We start from the raw sequence: 20,458 nt of genomic DNA on the forward strand, positions 1-20,458 counted from the left end.
ACACCAAGAGAGTATATCCAAAAGAAAAAAGTTACAAAAGACCCAACTTTATTTCCAGTTCTATTTCTTAAGAGATTCTAGTCAAATTCAAACCATACTGTTTTACGGCCTCTCTTCAAATTTCACTTACAAATAAACACACAACATAATTTGGTTACTCACATTTCCCATGTATTCTGAAAGCAGATCTTGCAAGGCTTGTCGCACTGCATTACACTCAGCAACTATGCGTTCCCGTCGGTCATCACGTGTGCAGGATGAGTCAGCCATTAGGGCTGCACCACTAATGATGCTCTCCAGGCGCTCTTCCAGGGAAGGCCTAAAACGCTCCTCACTGAAGTTCAAAGGATCCACAATGATTTGTTTCTGGCAGGAAGAAAAAGTTTTAAACTCCAAGTAAGTGTCATACTACTCTGGGTCAGTTTGATGAACACAGCTTAGAAATATTAGGAAACGCAACTCATACTTTTGACATCAAGCATGTCACCCAGTTACATCTTTTCAACCTATGCAGGGCTAAAATCTTCCTTGGACTAAGAACAAAGTAGTACATCAAACTCAATTCCTTCCGGCTTAAAAGCCTTTTTAACAGAGTTTGCAACAGTATAGTTTATACCAAGTTAAAGCTGCAGCAGATTGCACTTCAATCTTTTTCAGAGTCATATTAACATGTTAAAAAGGATCTTCAGACGAAGTGTTAGCAATATTTTCAGTCTTTAATCCTCTTAGGGATTCTGTTACACAGTAGCACAGCCACTGGAAAGGGTTTTTGACCACTGCTAATAGCCCAGTTCAGTACACGTCTACTCAGAAGTCCCACAGAGTTCAGTGAGGTTTACTCTCAGGTAAGAGGGTGCAAGATCACAGCCTAAACTTTACGAATGGACCGAGATCAAGAATTTCACATATAATGCAATTTCACTTGGGTCAAGGAGTGCCATAAGAAGGCTGTTGAGGGTTTTAAAAATTACACTAGCACTTGGTAGTGAGCCTGGAATGTATTTGCGGCCAATGAAGACAAACAATATTTGATTTAATAGGTTGGTTAACTTTACTATGCCAGAGCTTCCTAGAAGATGTAGAGGAAGCCTCAAACAGGGATGAGGACAGGAAAGGCTGGATGGTATTGGCAGGAACACAGAGAAGACATAGAAATGCTGATCAGGGTATGATACAGGGTAGGCAGCACATTTTTGATGGCCTTGGTAGACAGGAAAAGTTTGCGTTTGCTATGACCCTGCCTGCTCCTATGACCCAAAGATGTCTGGGATATTGAACCCCTATGTAACTGTGGAGTGACAAAATTCCCTGCTCCCTTCAAATCTGTGAAGGTGGCTTATCCCTTTTGCACTAAGCCCAAGAGCAATTCTGAAAGGAATCTGATGCCTTACTGCTTTTCAAATATCTTCAAAAGTCAGTTCTGGATCAAGAGGTCCCAGTTCTTCTCTATGGTCTGGGGCAGGCATAGGCAAACTCGGCCCTCCAGATGTTTTGGGACTACAACTCCCATCATCCCTGACCACTGGTTCTGTTAGCTAGGGATGATGGGAGTTGTAGTCCCAAAACATCTGGAGGGCCGAGTTTGCCTATGCCTGGTCTGGGGAAAGGGGTGGAGATTCTGACACTGCACTCCTGTCAGAGGCAATTTTATTTCTGCCCCTTGCAAAAGTGGATTAAGGAAATGGATCCAAGGAGGCAAATCTGGAAAGCTGAAATGCAAGGTGGGGGTAGTAGCAGCCTATGCAAAAGCTGGATGAAAGCAGTACAGAGCTAAAAGGAGACAGAGTCAAAGCAGGGTGGGGGAGGGGAGCTGTGAAGTAACTTATTCATACAGGACTGAGGAAGAAGAGAAGACACTGTCAGGAAAAAAGAGCATATAAGTGAATATGTGAAATGCAACCTAAATAGGGAAAATGTTCTGTTTCAAATCTCCAGCTTTCCTATCAGGTCATGGTGCAAGTTGAGAAAAGTTAGTTTATTTCCTAATTTCAGCCCTGTTTTGAATGAAGCTAAGCACCAAATCTTACTGCTACCCCCTAATAGCTCTCTGAAAATAACCATGTCAACATGTCATAATAAGGAAGGTGGATTATCCAGAGCTAAGTACCAGTCTTGCTAACTACACATCTCCAGATGTTTAAGCAGTCATGTAATCAACTGTGTCTGTTCTCATGGTGCCCAAGTGTATCTACAGAAATGTAAATTTATCATCATATTCACACAGATGGTACAGATGTTTACAAATCTGTTAGTTTCTGAATAGCCATGTGTAAACCAAGGATATGGTTACTCATCACCCTCAGGAGATCTGTTTCTAGGTAACTTACGACCAACTGACTATGAAAAGGGAACATACATTTCCCCCCTGCAAAATGCAGTACTTACATCAAAGTTGTTAAGTGCATATGCCAATTCTCCGCCACCGCTCTGCTGCTGAACAGAGTCTTCAGAAGCTGTTGCCTGGGCTGCATTAGAGATTCCTGTGACTGCTTGCTGCAGCTGCTTATAGATCAAATCCCTGTTGGCTTTGTAGGCAGCTACATCTGGGTGCTGGAGACATGCTTGGGAAGCAGTGTAAAGTATAGGAATATTTTTCTGAAGGATTCCTCTGGCTGCTGCCATCTGATCACGATGGCCAATATCTTTTAATTCCTGCAGAGAATATTTCAAATAGCAAGATGTGTTAAGAGATAAATGTGATGCAGGTCAGCACTTAAGACTCCTCCGTAACTAACAGAGCATTGCATATTGTTCCCTTTGAACGAGTAGTGTAATAGCGTAACATTCATCAAGAAGTATATCAAACTACAAGGCTTCCCAGACATGATTATTTTGCAACAGTAGAATCCTGAAAGTTTAGGTTTCATTAATAGAAGTTCAGGTAATTAGAAAACTTCTAGACAGTAGAGAGATGTATGAGCAAGAGTCTCACAAGTTTCATCAGAAGCTTTTATAAGTAAAGAAGCAAAGTCTCAGTCAGGCCTCTTAAGGTTTCAAATCTTAATAATTATACACATACACAATATTCTCTCAGACCATGATATGTACTCACTGAAGCTTAAAATTCTGCAGAAAACCAACACAAACCACCACGCATCACCTCCACAGAGCTAGCTGCTATTTTGTTGTTGTTTGAGAAGAATAGTGGCTAAGTTGTAATTTGAAGAAAGGGCAGATTGGGATACAGAACTCTCTTCTATATTTTGCTAATGATGTTCAGGTGGTTGTAAATAGGCCCAAGGAATTGGAAGTCATATGAAAACTGAATGCAATTTTCTTTGCCTACTCTGGAACTTAACTTCTAAGGCTTCTGCCCCACACCATTTCCAGCAACTGTCTTGGAGGTATACATAGATGTGATTCCTTCTCCAATCTTAAACCAAAGAAAAACAGATTCTTATTATGAACCAATTCCTGAGACTGAGTGGCAGTTCAATTTAAAATAAATGGAACTCCTGTTGAGAGTGACGGCAGTCACTTCCAGGGAGCTTGCTACATGGAGATTTCAATGCATGTAGCAGCAAAAGGCCTGCACACTAGCTAACCACTTAGGCAGCTGAAACCATTAAAAAACATACTAAAGGACAGTCAAGTCCTTGGATCAACTCATCAGCACTCACAACCCCCCCCCCCCTGAATTTTTTATTGAACTCTGTGTGGATTTATAGGGACTTGTCCTTAAATTCTATGGAATGGGTTTTAGAGCCATTTCATGGCAAACTGACCCAACACAACTTTTTGTCCATGGGCCCAACCCTATTGGTAACATACAGTAAAGGCAGCCAGTGAAGATCCTGCCAAATAGGTATTCTGTATGTCTGCACACCAAAAAGTCAGTTAGTATTCTGATGGTCGCATTCTGCACTAGCGGCAATTTCCTGACCATCTTCAAGAGTAGCCCTGTGTAGAGAGCATTACAGAAGTCAAGATGGGAGATTACCAGAGTATGCATAACTATAGCTAGGCTATCCCTATGCAAGAACAGTTGTAGTTGATGAAGCAGACAAGGCTGGAAATGGGCACTCCTTGGCACAGAAGCCAACTGAGCCTCGTATGACAGAGATAGAACTATAAGTGTCTCCAGACAATGGGTAAGATTCATCTAACAAGTCCCATCCGCAGAAGCCCTGCTTGCATAATGGGGTCTCCCCCCTGAAAAAAACTAGATCAGGGTATGTGTTGGGAGAATGAGATGCAGAGGGAGGAGAGGGAATTGTTTCCTCTGGCAGGTTGAAATACTTGCACTGGCGGAACGGTCAGAAGACTGTGATAATTGAATTCCTCCCATTGTACCTACAACTCCATCCAGTAGAGGCTGAACACCCATTTCCTGGACATAAAAGCCACCCACCCACAGTCCTTAAAAGTATTTATAGCATTGTAATCTTGTGATTCTGTTACTGTCAGATACTATACCAGTATATAAAGCAACCATATCTTTGAAAACATGCAAAAAGTTACTATACCTGTTGTCTTTTGCCTGCCATTATATTAAGCTTATCCACCTCTGGTTTAAGAGCTTTGTACTGTATTCCTAAATCTTGTTCAGTACCAGCATTTCTTAGTTTCATGATGCCTTCTTCTACCTAGAAGATTAAATCAGATTTTGAGCTATATGGACTATACAACTTTTAAAAAGGTTATAGAGATTCTATAGAAGTAGTACCAGTAACTTCCAAGAGCACTTAAGCAGTAGTAATCTGTCGGGCCCCTCCAACCCCCAACGAAACAGGCATGCAATCTGAATGACAATGCAACCTGTCTGTTTTAATGGCATATAGCTCTAGCCTGACTTTACATAGTAATACATAGCCCACTGGCCAAAATGTCAGCCTGTCAGCCAAGACTTGTATATGGGGTCATATCACAGAGGAAGATCTGTTAGTCCATCTAATCCATGGGTCAGCAACCTTTTTCAGCTGTCCCTCAGACCATGTGGAGGGCTGGACTATATTTTGGAAAAAAAGAATGAACAAATTCCTATGCCCCACAAATAACCCAGAGATGCATTTTAAATAAAAGGACACATTCTACTCATGTAAAAACACGCTGATTCCTGGACCGCCCGTGTGCCGGATTGAGAAAGTGATTGGGCCACATCCAGCCCATGGGCCTTAGGTTGCCTACCCCTGATCTAATCCAGCAATGTGTTTTCAACAGTGCTTATCCAGATGTTCCTAGGAAGCCCATTAGCAGAGGAATGAAGGCAAAAGCACTCCCCTACTGCAGCCCCGTCTTCCCTGCTATTCCAAAAAACTATTCTGAACAACTTTAATAATAAGCAAATTAAAAAGAGACAGAAAGTTACAGTTGAGTTACTACTTACAACTTTAAGTTGAACAAGCAGTTTGTACACATCTGCCATATCAGCCAAAATGAGCAGCCGGGTGACTGCTGATAGGAGGGCACGGGCTGCTCTCACCATGTTCCCCCGTTTCACAGAAGAACATGGGTCATCAGCAAATTCTCCAGAGGCACTCTTCATCAAGTCTCCTATGTACACAAAGTTAGCAAAAAAGGGGTTACATTTCTTCAGTCTTTCCAATTATCACTGGATGAGGTAGTTTACACTTCCTATGGCAATAAATGAATATGTGGAAACAGCACTATTTTCTTACAAAACTGGCAGAATCCTAATAAATATCTATTGCAATTATGAAAATAGCTGTAAATTGCCAGGAGAGACATTGCATCCTATTAAAATTAATTAAAATAAATCCCACCTTGTGAAAAGAGAAAAATATAATGCACTGGATTTCCCCCCCCCCCCCCCAGAGACGGAAGACAGAGATATTTCTTTCAATTAAAAGAAAATTTCTCAAATCAGACAATTTGGTACCATGCTCTCGAAAGCAGAGAGGTCAAGGTAATTATCAGAAAATTGTATAGTTGAGAGCTCATTTCACAAAGGGCCATTATTGTTACTATTACTATTTATTAAATTTATTAGTTGCTTTTTCTGCCACTCAAAGCAACTTACAATATTTTAAGCAAAAAACACAAACACATACATATATACATACATACATACATTAAAATCAGCATTAAAAAAAATCTAGATTAAAAAAATCCCACCCATGCCAAAAGACTGTCAATAGTTAAAAGCCTGATTAAAAGGAATGTTTTTGGCAGGTGCCTAATTTTATTAATAATGATATGTAACAATGGTGCACAGCGAGCCTCCCTGAGGAGAGCACTCCATAAGCAGTGAGCCACCAGTGAAAAGACACATACTTATGTTGCTACCCTCCAGACCTCCCATGGAAGGGTCTGTTTACAACTGCAGGGTTCATGTAAGTTCACACGGGGAGAGCGGTGCTTGAGGTACTGCTGTCCTAAACTACATAAGATTTAATAGGTCAAAATCAGCACCTCAAATTGTGGCCAGAAACTACAGTAATTGGTAGCTAGTGCAGTGGCCTGGGTTGGTGTTCTGTGCTCACACCATCTTACCCCAGTGAGCAACCTGTCTGCACCAGCTATGGTTTCTGACATAGAACACACTAAAGTGATCTAATCTAGAGATTACCGGAGGGTAGGCAACATAAATTAGGCTATCCCTGTCCAGATAGGGCAGTGGGGGCGAACCTATCTGGCGTGATAGAGTGGGCACTCAGAGCCCTCTCTGCAGGCTATTGGCCCAGCAAGCACAGTGGCCATCTGCTCCCCCCACGCCAGTGCGGGTGCGAAGCGCTCCTTATCGAGTGTGCTCTGCCCACAGTGGCGCAGGGGGGAGTTTTTTTGGGGGGGGCACGCCGCTGTGAGCAGTAAACGTTTCGTAAGAGCGCGCGTTGTGTGAAGTGAAGTTCCGTGCCCGCAAACCAGCTGGCGGTGTGCTGTTGGTGAGTTGGAGGTGCATGTTTGCTGACACGAGTGATTTGCAGCATTTTTAGTGGGGTTAGTTATTTTCTGCATTCCCCCTAAAAAAGCTCCAGAACCCTGTGTAATACCCCCCCCAATAAAAACCTCAACAACTTTGCCGTGTTGGCACTTTGCGAAAAATAAGTGGGTTTTTGGTTGCAGTTTGGACACTTGGTCTCTATTTTTTTTAAAAAAAGATATTTATTGAGATTTTACAAAATAGAAAAAAGTCATATAGAAAGAAAAAGATACAAAAAAGAAGACATAGAAAAATACATAAAAAAAGAATAAAAATACAAAATACAAAAAACAAATAGATAAAAAAGAATCAAAAACAAATCCGTTTTTTGTAACTTTAAACTCATTAGCTTGTTTCCTTGGCCTCCTCACATCTCCCTTTTTTGTATTCCCATTTAAATAATCAAATCAGCAAATCCTTACCCTCTTTCGTTTATCTTAACTCTATATCTTAACATATTATAACTCTATATTTTCATCCATTATCAATTCATTTTTGCATATTCTTATTAACTTTGTTGCTAATGCCACTTATTTTCAATCCAACATCATTTTAACATTCATTAATTTTACAGTGTTTCTGCAGATAGTCTTTAAATTTCTTCCAGTCTTCTTCCACCAACTCTTCTCCCAGGTCTTGGATTCTGCCAGTCATTTCCGCCAATTCCATATAATCCATCACCTTCATCTGCCACTCTTCCAGGGTGGGTAACTCTTGTGTCTTCCAATACTTTGAAATAATTATTCTTGCTGCTGTTGTTGCATACATAAAGAAAGTTCTATCCTTCTTTGGCACCAATTGGCCGACTATGCCCAGGAGAAAGGCCTCTGGTTTCTTCAGGAAGGTATATTTAAATACCTTTTTCATTTCATTATATATCATCTCCCAGAAAGCCTTAATCTTTGGGCACGTCCACCAAAGGTGAAAGAATGTACCTTCATTTTCTTTACATTTCCAACATTTATTATCGGGCAAATGATATATTTTTGCAAGCTTGACTTGTGTCATGTACCACCTGTAAATCATTTTCATAATGTTCTCTCTTAAGGCATTACATGCCGTAAATTTCATACCGGTGGTCCACAACTGTTCCCAGTCAGCAAACATAATGTTGTGACCAATATCTTGTGTGGACACTTGGTCTCTAAAAGGTTCACCACCTTTTAGAGACCATAGCTGGGCTTCAAGATGAAGCTGATGGAAGGCACTCAGCACCACTGAGGCCTCAAACTACGTACCTGCTCCTTCAGAGGGAGTGCAACCCCATCAAGAGCAGGTAACCTCCCCTTCATCAGGTCTATGGAACCACTTGCTAACAGCGCCTTGGTCTTAAATAGTTTGAGCTTCAGTTTATTTAAGTTTATTTTAGAAGCAGAATTTTAGTAGCTTGTCTTACTGAAGATGAAAATGGCATTCCACAAAGCTAACTGGGTGACTTTGGGTCCGTCACTATCTCTCAGACTAACCTACCCCACAGGATTATTGTGAGGATAAGAAGAAGATGGGGGACTATACATGCCACCTCGAGTTCCATGGAGGAAGGGCAACATTAAAATGAAATACATCTGTAAATAAAATCAGGGCAATTACTTAAAATTGGCTGCTTTCTCATAATCAAAGGAATGAAAACTGACCTTTAAACATGTGCATGTATGAGAGGCAGGCTCATAGTGAACTAATTCACAGGGATGGGACAGCAATTCAGCTTCCCACCACAATGTGATATTACTACATACCTTGTTTGCGAACATCTTCCACCGCTGCCACCAGCTCTTCTTTAAGAAACTGGCTCTCCTTTGCAATTTTGTCCCCTTTCTCCAGGAAGTTCTCTGTTGCCTGCTCAACTGATGCAGCTAGAACATGAGCCTTTTTAGATCGACCTCGTTTTTTGTTGGAGGGACCTTTGTTACTGGTGTTCACCAGTGTTGTAACCTGGAAAGCAGCGTCACACGGGACATATTATTAGTTGACAAACTATAAGAACCTTCCCTGCTAATATGGTTCCAGACTTATTTGTTGGACAAGCATCACAATTCAAGCAGGATCGACTGCATTTTAATGAAACAACATCAAGCTAGAAGTCTGTTAAGTTTAAAAGAATTTTATGTCAAACAGTTAAGTAGCTGAAACATTAGTTGCTGATTAGGAGTTTGGACTTTAATGCAAATTTTCAGTTTTCTGCTCCAGAACAGATTTTACAGGCAGTTCTCACCTTTATTTCTTCACTCTTGCATCTTTAGCTCTATCTTCACTTACCTAGTTGGTAAACTCTGACTTTGTGGATCTTTCATCTGCCTGCCTTTTCCCGGATGCACTTTAGCACTGAATTTCACCCTCTCCCATATTCAGTGCTTTTTTTTTCTGGGGGGGATGCAGGGTACGCATACCCCTAAACATTTTGTGAATCTAAATTTGGCCTCATTGAGGGGCAGTATTTCAATATGAGTAGGAAAATGAGAGTACCCCTAAACATTTAAGAAAAAAGCACTGTCCATATTCATACTGCTTTTCTCAAAAACTGCTTTTCTCTCATCCTTTTCCAAGGCAATTTCTTCTCATGATACTACATGTCTGTGGTTATTCACAATTACTTTCTATATTATGGAAACAGGTCACTGTTTTGTATACACAAGACATCAGTTTAATGTTACATGGGATTTTGCTTTCTTATGTTTGAATTCCTTCCTCTAAAGAGCTCAGGGTGGCATTCATGGTACCATTCAATTTTATCCTAATAAAGTTGCAAGATAGAGAAAGCTATTTGGGTGAGGCCACCCAGTAGATTGACCAATTTAAAGTTTCCCCATTTATGTTTCAAATATTTCCTCAACAGATATGCAAAAGAAAATGTGCATCTGCATGGAGACCACAGAGGAAATACCTAAGTTTTTGAGATCAAACATTACACAAATCTGTTGATTTATAACTGAAGAAAGCCTTTGCACTACCTCACAGGATACTTCCTTTTCACTGTTTTAGAAAATATTTTGTGATACATAACATTGCTAATTTACTCTTTGTTAATGATTGTGTATTGCTAAATTGTATTATTGCTTGCTTATTATATTGGATTTTGTTTTAAAGTTTTAATTGTGGTTTGGATCAAGCTATGCTGGACTATATCAGGAAGGGCCAGCTGCAAGAAATAATAATAGAGCTGCATTGGGATGGTGATTAAAAGTAAATGCAAGAACAATTAGCAAAGTGATTTCCTCACAGATCAAGCACTCAGAATCTCTTAGAAGCAAAGAGCTGAAAGTTAAGGTCCAAAATAAGGTATTTCCATGTGGGAAACATCCATCTTTGTAGGAAACAAAATCACATATCCATAATGTGATTGCACAACTCTGTCCTCTTTCTTAATTTAATAGATTATTGTGATGAGATATAGGTTGGATTGTTCTGGAGATTGATATTAAAACTTGAGACAACTTGTCATGCCCTGACCCTCAGTATTGTCTGTAATATGCATGACCTATTATGCCACACTTACATTTGATCTCAAAAAGGAGATATTTTGGTCATGATTTCCTTTGAACAGAAATGCACTCTAATGTTATTTGGAACTGAGTCAGTGAGTGAGGCGCGGTGCAGATATGACATTTTGCAGTCTCTTAATCATGGTTGGATCAGATGCGCCAACTCAGGATCATATGCTATTCTCCATGATCACTCCCCTGAGCTAATTACAGTGAGTATTACATTTACCTCAAGTTGAATGCTACTCATAGCTGACTTTAAACAAGAATTAGAAGCTATAAATTGGAAGGAGGTTTTAATCTCTGCTTTAAAGTTCTATGCTCAGTGTCTGAAAAATGCTTCTAACCATATCACCACTTGATTCAATGTAGATATTAGTATCAACCATTAGCACCGAAAAGGGGAAAGGGAAGGAGTGCATACACCAGGAGGGTGAATGAGACTGTTGGGTGCTCCTTGTCTCTCAAGTCAGACATAGTTTAGAGATCACCAAGTACTATGGACAAAATCTTCAACAGGTGCACTCAAATCTGATTGAAATGACAAACTTAACTAATTAAGTCCCATTTAAACAAATGCATCTTCACTGATTAACAAGACTAATTTATTTTGATCAGGTAGGTAGCTGTGCTGGTCTGCCGTAGTCGAAACAAACAAACAAACAAACAAACAAATAAAAATCCTTCCAGTGCAGTTGGTCTCTAAGGTGCTACTGGAAGGAATTATTTTGAATCGAGCACAATACCTTTGATATTGGTTTGTGGTTTTAATAGAGGGCCACAGATTCCATTTTAAGAGACCAATATAAGATTTGCTTTAATTATCTATCTATCTATCTATCTATCTATCTATCTTAGTTTTTTCCCACTGTTTCACCAAGTGGACTTCATTGATGAGCAAGGATTTGAACTTGGATTTCTCCCATTCAAACTCAACATTCAAGAATATTTTACACAGAAGGCATTATGAAAGATAATATCAGATCATATTTACCAGCTATGCACCAGCTATTTTAAAAAGGTGATTTTTTTAACTTGTTCATGTTTTATTTTGAAGTTTTCTTACAAAAAAGAAAATGTGGGCAGAAGACTACACATTGCAAGTTTGCCATGGTGCCCACTTTATACTTGGAAGTCCAATGCAGATCTTACCGACTAGTACAATTAAACTAATAGTTACCCAACTCACTACTATTGATCCAAAACATTATTAGAAATCACCACATACAGCTTTTGTTACCTGTGTAACGAGAGGCTCTAACAACCTTTCAACTGCCAATGTCCTTATCTCCAGACTTTTCGGATCCCATTTGAAGTTAACGTTTCCTGCATTAATGGTAGTCATTTCTGCGGAAGAAGAGAGACTTATCTGGTTATTTCACTTACTAAAATTCTGTACACAGCACAAACTGGTGATTGTTTTAACTCAGAAGACTTGCTGAATTCAACAGGGCTTACTCAAAAGTTAAGTATGCATAGAATGGATGCCTCAGCTGCAGGCTAGGACAAATTACTTCTAGTACTAGAGCTCTGCCGCAAGAGCAGACAAAATTTACTCTTGTCCTATCCATCAAAGGAAGAGTTGGATCAGTAGCCATCGTTTAGCTCTGATCTGCAAAATGAGATCTACTTTTGATTTCCGTCCCTGCATTTTTCTCTATATACCTCCACTATGTTTATATTCATCTACTGTTTTTCTTAGTCTTTTTCCGCTAAGAGAGCCACCCCTAACAGAACAAAACTTAAAATGTCACTGCTGCAACCCACAAGTCAAAGACCAATGAGCTGGATGACAGTTGGGAGAAGAAAGAAAGAACAGATTTCTCTCTCAAGTGGATTGCATAGGTTGATCTATGAGGAATTAATGTGTTGATGGTCTTGACTGAACAGAAGGATAGACACCTTGTCATTCCTACCACGATTCTTAAGTGCTGCAATAAAAACACAGCAGCAGCATCCTATCTGTACTTGCTGGAAACCCTCAGAGAACACACACTCAAGTTTCATGAAAAAGAAGACAGGGACTGACAACAAATGCAGTGCAGCTGGGACTAAGACAGCCCTTCGTATTTTACACAATAGCTACATCCACCATTAACATAGGAAGACAAACAAGGATTTCCTCTCTCTGTTCTCACAAACTCTGGAAACAGTGTGGTACTTTCAATGCTTTAAAAACCCCACCCCCAACCTGAGCTCCTAGTCCTTCTATAATTCCCTCCAACTATCCAGTTCCATATTACATGGCACAGTAGAAAACAGATTATTTGGCTTTACACTCTCCAGAACAGACACAGTCAATAATACAACCAAGTCTGCGTCCACATACTGTACGTTTTCCATAGCCAAGTATATAGAAAAAGCTGACTACAACATCACTGCTTAAGTACTTTTTAGTATATTACCTTACCACCTCATGATTTGACCCTGACCACAGGTACAAATCTTTGATATGTGGGAACAGGTAACACATTCTCTCCACTCTGATCAGTACAAAGACTCCACTATCTTATCACAACATGCTTGCACAGCAGGGGGTGGGAAAAGGATAACTCCTTAAACTGTAGCTATTATTATGGTTTAGAGGCCAGGCAAGTTTCAAGCTAGGATTTTGTGATATTTTGGTTGGTGCAATAAATAAATTGCCCTACTATGGTTAAAAAAAATCCATAATGACATTCATGCATTAAAGATGTCTCTAGCAATCACTGTTGCAGACACAAACTTTTAAATCCAGTGAGAATATGCTCAACTGAATGTGAAATGGGAGATAATCCAATTCTGATAATGAGACATGAATCCTTACTGCTACACAGTCACAACCCAGAAACTGATCAAATTCAATAATTTGCTAAAAACTACACCATACTGCTGTAATGCATACAAAAGATGGTGGCTTAAAAGTCATTGTAGGGAGTGATAGTGTGCAATGCTTATTTTATCTGTCACAAACCACATGAATTGTTTTTAGGACCTTAAACAATAGGTGCCAATTGCAATACAGGCACGACTTACCAAAGCTGCATACTGTTTTGTCATTTTGCTAAAATACATGCTTGCATTAAAAAGTGCTGATTTCCCCCCATTTTTATCACCATGGTGCATTGCTAAGTTCACCTTTGAAGCAGTAGTTCTAAGTTTAGCAAAATTTCCCTCACATTTTCTATTACACTCCGCGCAAAGGATGGGCATGGTGCATGGAGGCCAGAGAATGAGTCCATTACCACGTGAATTTAGCAGACATTACAGCTTTACAAAGTCTTCCCCTACCCACACAACATGATTCTAGTCACACACTCCACCCCCCTTCCACAAGTGCAGTATTTTCTACCTCATTAATGTTCCTGCCAATACTACAGAATTGTGGTATCAATTTTGTTTCTTGGAAATCTTTGCAAGGTCTACCCACTGTGTGCTTTGTTTTGTCCCTCCTATCTACTACACCCTTCTTTTCATTCAGTCTTGGCTTCCATTGATCCTTTGAGTTCTAAGCCCAGCACCAGATCTCATTCAGCCACATTATCTCTGGACTCCTAGGTTCACAGTAGGTTGAACAGGTAGCAAACTAAGCATCATCTGCAGAAATTTAAATAGAAGAAAGTGCATTATTTGTTCATTTATAGATTGCCTTTCCACTAAAGAGCTCAAGGCACTGTACATGGTTCTCCTTCTGCCCCATTTTATCTTCACAACAACCTTTTGGGAAATAGATTATGCTAAGACCCAAGGTTACTCAGTGAGTAGGGATATGAACCCTCATCTTCTGAGATATGAGCCCAACAATCTAACCACTAAACCATATTGGCTTCGATCAGGGAGAAAGAATCTGTGCCACAGATTTCACAATGAAATCAGCTCACGGTATCAGTTTAAGAGGAAGGCAATGGTTGCTGAAAAGGAATATCTGTGCAGTGATGTCATCTTTTCACTCAAGAGTCTCAAACTTTTGTTCTTCTATGCTGCTTCCATTCCAGTCAGAGAGAATACGGGGGGGACGGGACCACCTCCAATATTGAATAGAGCAATGCATCAGTTTTGGCAGGAGGCCTAGATGACAATTAAATGACTGCATTAATGCAAGTACTGTACTTGTCTGGCAGACTACATACCAGACATTAATCATCCTATCCAAAGAACTTTGACTACACATCACACACATATTCTAGGCAGTGCCCTCTACAAATAGTAAAAAGGAAAGGAAGAATGACAACACATCCTCTTAATGCTGACTGATTCCGTAGAGAAGCAGTTGTAGGGGGACAAGAGAAACCAGTTATTCCAGAAAGAACACATATATGCAAGTACACCCTAAAATTACACTGCCTAGCAATTTTATCCACCCATGACAGAACTTTTAACATTACCTGTCCCTCCTGTTTGCCCTAACAGAAAATGTGGAATCACAGTATGGCATTTGTAATTGGGGGTAGGAAACTAAATTTCCAAGTAGGTACACCAAAATGAGTAATTCTACGCATGCATGCAGGAATAAAGCTTACATGGATTTAATAGAAGTGATTTAAAAAGTAATGTTGTACTGGATATGGCTTGATACATCCAAAAAAACAAAAATCCTGTTCAAAATAGAGACCCCTTTACCAAAGAGGTCAGAAGAAACTGCTGAGGCTCATTTCTCCCTTATTAGGATTGGCTCCCTCCCTCAAGTAGCAGAATTTTAATAAGTCCGTTTGTACTAGCACCTTTCTGCTAAAATTAATGTAGCAATCACCTCCATACAGTGTTAGAAACTGGGATATGAAAGCTAGGAGCTAAACGGCACCTTAAATCTAGGTTATGGGCACAACAACAGAATGTCTAGGCACACTTTTCTATAACAAGAATACAAAGCTGAAAATGAATGAACTGCAGCTAAAATACAATGTTCATTTTCTACATGGTCTAGTAGTCCTTCCCCTATGCACCCCCTAACATTCTTAAAAGGGCCTCTAAAATCACAGGCCTCTAAAACTTTTGACACTGGTGAGTCAGAAGATAATAGTATGCCAGCTTCAACTTTTTGCAGACAGACCAAAATACCAGAGACTGACACATAAATTTTCAGTTCCAATGGATGTTTATAGTGTTTTACAATATACACCCAAGTTGGAAGAGGAAACAAAATCTCTTGCCCTAATCTGTCCCTCAAGTCAGAACACTGCTCACGAACTTTATGTCAAGTAGTACTTACTCCACACTTTAGAAGTCTGCAATACAATGTATCTGCTATCGTGTTTCAATCATAAAAAACTTTCATCTTTTAAGTACAGTCCTCCCCAACATCCTTTCTCCCACACCCAGTGTAACAGTCACAGAGGTAAGAAAATGTTGCCTAACATATAATGGAACGATGCAGAAACAAAATCAAATTTCAACCTGACTTGGAAATATTTATCCTATGATATGAATAGTTCATCCAATGAGATAAACTAATCCTGTTTCTTGCTCCCCAAATCTCATTCACTAGGTACAATTCAGAACCTAATCAAGTTTCATGCGCTATTTTCAATGATACACAGTGGTGTGTACATTGTGGTGTGTACATTGGGCAGTATGCTGCAAAGGAAAAATTGATTACTCTGAAAATGGGTGCAGCCAGGGCGAAATCTGAACCAGAACGAATTTTTAAGAATCCAAAAAACAGTTGAAAGCAAGTCGTTCTGCAAAGAAATGCCAAGAAAGGTTTCTTTCCTGTCCAGAGAGATTTCTTGAACAAGAAGGGACGTAACAGTGTTCTCAGACTTAAAGTTCCCTTTGTGCCAAAGACACAAGCTGATGACAGACTGCTTATCTCCAGGGAAGAAAGCAAAGTGTGTTTGCTCATTTGTGCTATTGGAACAGCACAGAGCTGCTTCCAGGTGCCTCAATATCACGAAACCCCAATAATACCTATGAGAAGCAACCACAGGGTTGAGATTTTCCCACATCAGCATTTTCGAGGGTGCTGGTGATACCATGGAAATTAGTCAAATTATCTGGGCAACTATGCGGTTGGTTCTTTCAGGGGTTATTGAAGTACAGTAGTGTGCTGGCAACAAAAGCTGCCCCCTACAGCTTCAGCAAAATATGTATCTCCCTGAATTTCATATAATTCCTGCACAGTACCCAAAAAGACTTCAAAGACAAGACACCAAAGCCCTCACCCCACCCTGGATTTCATCGTTACAATACATCAAAGCCTTCTTAGATTCCATTAACCTCTTCTCAATGAAAGTGAAGGTACTCAAATGGGACATTCTTTCCTTCTCCACTTCCCACTCCCTTCCTGTGTGTTGAATTAGAGATTGTAAACTATCTGGGTGGGGCCCTGTCCTACCTGTTTTTACTTCATAATCGTTTGTCATGTTGTCAAACCTGCAACTGTGTTGAACAAATTAGCGGTTGGTTTAAAACTAGTCAACTTCGCAGTGGCTTTCTGAAAGTGGCTTTTTTTGAAAAACTAACCATGTACATTGATGCAACACAATAAGCAATACTCTTTCTGTTGGAAGCAACAATTAATTAGATTTGAACTATACCAATGTCTAGGAGTGCAACTAATGTTCCTGCTATGCATGCCAGGCCAGAATTTGGGGAGCTAAAGTTAGTCATCACCCTGAAGGTAACCCTGTGTACAGTGTTTCATAACAGTTATGTACAATTCTCAAAACACCTGTAACTTTTACTCAGTGGTTCTATAAACAAAGTGAAAAAATGAGATACTGTCTCCAAGAAGTATAGAACAGGGGAAACCTACATAATCCATGGGATCCCAGGAACAAAATATTAACACGTATTACTGTATTCCAGTATTATACAATTTAGCAAGATATGAATGAGGCTGGCATCCTCTGGGCTTATGCATTCCTTCTACCCCTCCACTAAGGAGTTTGGAAGCTTTCACTTCTGCTTTTGGTTAATTGCAGTTTCTCATGTTGTCCAGACCCGTCACTGTGGTTAACATTGAACACTTCGTTTCAAAGAAGCCACTTCAGATACAGTGGTATGAAGCTGACTGGTTTGTTAACCACTAGATAATTAACCAAAGTTTCAAATCTAATACTGTATGCCAAACCACGGTTAAACAAAAAGCATTTTAACTCCTCCTCGGTGGGAGGGAGCACACAAGTCCAGGAAGGAGGCTAGGCTTGTTCATATTTTACTAAACCATGTTTTAGGTGACATTGGGAGTAACCATTATGTGCTACACTCTTCTTCTTGGATTTATGAATCAATAACAATTTGACATATGACAAACATAACTTATTGCTTAATGTGCTACTTTAGAACTGTATTCTCTAAGATTATGCTCATGTTTACAAAACACTATATTGTAAGAAAAATTGTTTCTAAAGGAAAATGTGCCACATGATAAAGCACAACAAAAAGCCAAGGCTCTTAAAATATGCTTTTAGATGTATTTTTGTAATTTAAATGGAAGTGAGTTCAATAATATGAAATGCTACTGTTATGGCACTCCAGCGGTTATATGACAGAGTTCTGGGAGGTACAATATTTGCTGTTCATAAACAGCAGCTAGGATTGCAAAGCAACTCTGCACTCCTGCACCAGTTCTTTACACCTTAACTTCCACACATGGGTCCATCATTTCTGGCTGGCCTTGGTCACAAAGTCAAAAATTGTGCTTGCCCACTCCTGACCCTTTTCCAAGGCGAAAGGGAGACTCAAAAGGCTGCCTACTGCTCAGATAAGTACAGTAGCTCTGAACACCTTGGCCAACCAACAACCACACACCCCGCAATTCATACAGTATTTGTTTTTTATTCTAGAACAGGAAACGACAGCTTGGGGGGCGGTGCAGTGCTTACTGATCTGGCTATTATCCAAATTTGTAATGGTTTAAGTCAGCACTCAGCAACCAAGCTTGGTGGGTGACTTTGCCCCAACTTTTGTGTCCGGATTTCCACTTCCTGAAATATGGCAACCCTACCCTAACCTACCTCATACACATCAACCTATCTTAAGTCCTCAGGGCAGGGTGAGTTGCGGCTTAGTCCAAGCAAACTTGCCCAGGATTACAGTACTATAGAAATACTTTCTGAACACTTAACATGCCACTTGTTCCTTCCTACAAAAAATCAATACAACATATGTTACTTGCGGCACAGATGCTTGTAGCCCAACAATGGAACTCATCCTGGCTATTAACAGGAGACAGATTGGATTTATTAAATTATGGGATGTTTTGCTAATGGGCAAATTAACGCAATGCATGTGAACTAAAGCAAGATTGAGAAAAGTAAATTTATGGCAGGCGGCCACGGCGTTTGAAAAAAAACAAAAACGATCCGAACACTACTATTGACGCACACAAGATCTCGATTGTCAATGTTTATCAGATCACCCTAGGCTTATAATTGGATTTAAGGAGAAAAGGTGTGTCGGGAGGCTACAGGAGGAGTTTGCTGATTCAAGGTGAAGTCAAGCGGAGCGGCAAAAAGCTTGCATTTTCTCTTTTCTTTTCTTTTCTTTACTCTTAACTTCCATCCTAACTTTGTGGGCGAGGATCCAATCCGTAGCTGATGGGGCGCAACTACCCCTCCACTGCTGTGAATTTTCACATTTCGCCACACACACAAGCGGGCAAACAACCACCAACATTAAAAAAAAACCCAGAGATAAAGCCTGGGCGAAAGAAAGGAGACCCAAACCCCTACTTCCTCCTCAACTAACTACTGGGGAAGGAAAGAAAACCAGATCCTCTCTCTCTCTTGTGTGCTTCCTCCCTCCCATAGATAGCAGCTCACAAATCCCTGGAATGAGGGCGCCGCCCAGAAAGGGGGGGGAGGGGAAGCGAGGAAAAGGCCTCCAGCGTCTGTCTGAGTGGATTATCTCTCTCCCCCCCCCCCACTCCCATTCACACGCACGGCAGTTCCGTGTCCCACTTCGAAGGGGAGCGGGAGAATATATCCAGGGCGAGGGGAAAAGAAGGGGCGCCGCGCCAAGGCCGCCGCCGCCGCCGCCCTTTGAAAGCCACCTTCGGAAGTTGAAAGTTTCTAACTCGGCCTGAGGAGGCCCAGGCGGGCGAAAAGTGGCGACGCCTGAGTGGAAAGTTACCTGAGGCGGGCCGCTCCTCCTCAGGGGAACGTTATTTACCTCAGAAAACCCACCCAAACCTTCCGCTTATTTACCTCAGGGGGGGAAAAAAACAACTCCCCCCCCCACATCCCGACCCCTCACCCGTGAAGTACCGGCCGCTTTGACTCCCGTCCGTGTGGGCCTTTCGCTCTCCGCCGCGCCCTGTCCCGAGCCGAGCCACGGAGTCTGAGAAGGAGGCGGCTAGGGAACGGGCTCTTCCGGGCGCCTCCCCACCCCCTCTTCGCCGCCGCCGCCGCCGCCTCCCGGCCTGGCTCTTCCCAGCACCGCCCTCCGCAAGGACGCCGGCTCTTCCCAAGCGCCGCCCTCGGCCCGTCGTCCGGCCGGCTGTTCCCCGGCACCGCCCTCCGCCTTGCAGGCCGCCTACCTGAGAAGGTAACGAAATTTACCTCACGCGACACCTGACGGAGCCGCGCACCTGGCTTGCGTGGGGAGGAGATGCCGCCTCAGCTGGGAATGAATCAGGGGGAAAGTTTTCAGGGGAGAGTTTGTTGGGATTCCGGTCACGTGGCGAAACTGCTTTGGTTTCGCTTTATCCTAACGGGGAAGGCGGGCGCGGACTTCCCGCCCCGGGGCTACTTTGGTTGTGTGTCTCTGCCCCATATATCCCCATATAAGGCCTGGCGTTCCTTCCTGCTCTTTGGCCTCGGGCGAGGTGCAATTCAGCCGCTTCCGGGAGGTGCCCGTGATCTCATTCGGGTGCTGAGAACTCCGTTGGATCGGCCTTTCCTCATTTGCGAGGAAAAGTTTCGTCATCGTGAGCGAAACCCTGCATGACCTCACTGCTGCTTCTCAAGAATTAAGACCTCGGCTCGCTGCAGAAAAGAAATCACCCGTGAAATAATAATAATAATAATAATAATAATAATAATAATAATAATAATAATTAATTTTTATTTATACAGGGGTACCTCGGGTTACTAAAAGCAGAGACATCAGCTTGCCAACAAAGGTCTGTGCAGTGGTACCTCGGGTTACATACGCTTCAGGTTACAGACTCCGCTCA

General features: G+C 41.3%; 1 protein-coding gene across 5 annotated transcripts in view; it reads right to left on the minus strand.

The window, feature by feature from the left end:
* CTNNA1 (catenin alpha 1) overlaps window positions 1-20,148 on the minus strand; it is a 69,231-nt gene extending 49,083 nt beyond the window's left edge. The window contains exons 1-7 of one of the 5 annotated variants that reach the window (XM_083606436.1): window positions 19,842-20,148; window positions 11,600-11,706; window positions 8,617-8,812; window positions 5,327-5,493; window positions 4,467-4,586; window positions 2,386-2,652; window positions 163-366 (exon numbers count right to left, since the gene is read on the minus strand). In XM_083606436.1, the coding sequence (XP_083462562.1) occupies window positions 163-366; window positions 2,386-2,652; window positions 4,467-4,586; window positions 5,327-5,493; window positions 8,617-8,812; window positions 11,600-11,704 (1,059 nt within the window). In that variant the 5' untranslated portion in view covers window positions 11,705-11,706; window positions 19,842-20,148. The other 4 variants (XM_083606437.1, XM_083606434.1, XM_083606435.1 and 1 more) reach the window with 4 other exon arrangements.
* Window positions 20,149-20,458: the final 310 nt, after the last annotated feature.

Source organism: Podarcis filfolensis, assembly GCF_964270895.1.
Source record: "Podarcis filfolensis genome assembly, chromosome: 3".
Taxonomy (NCBI): domain Eukaryota; kingdom Metazoa; phylum Chordata; class Lepidosauria; order Squamata; family Lacertidae; genus Podarcis; species Podarcis filfolensis.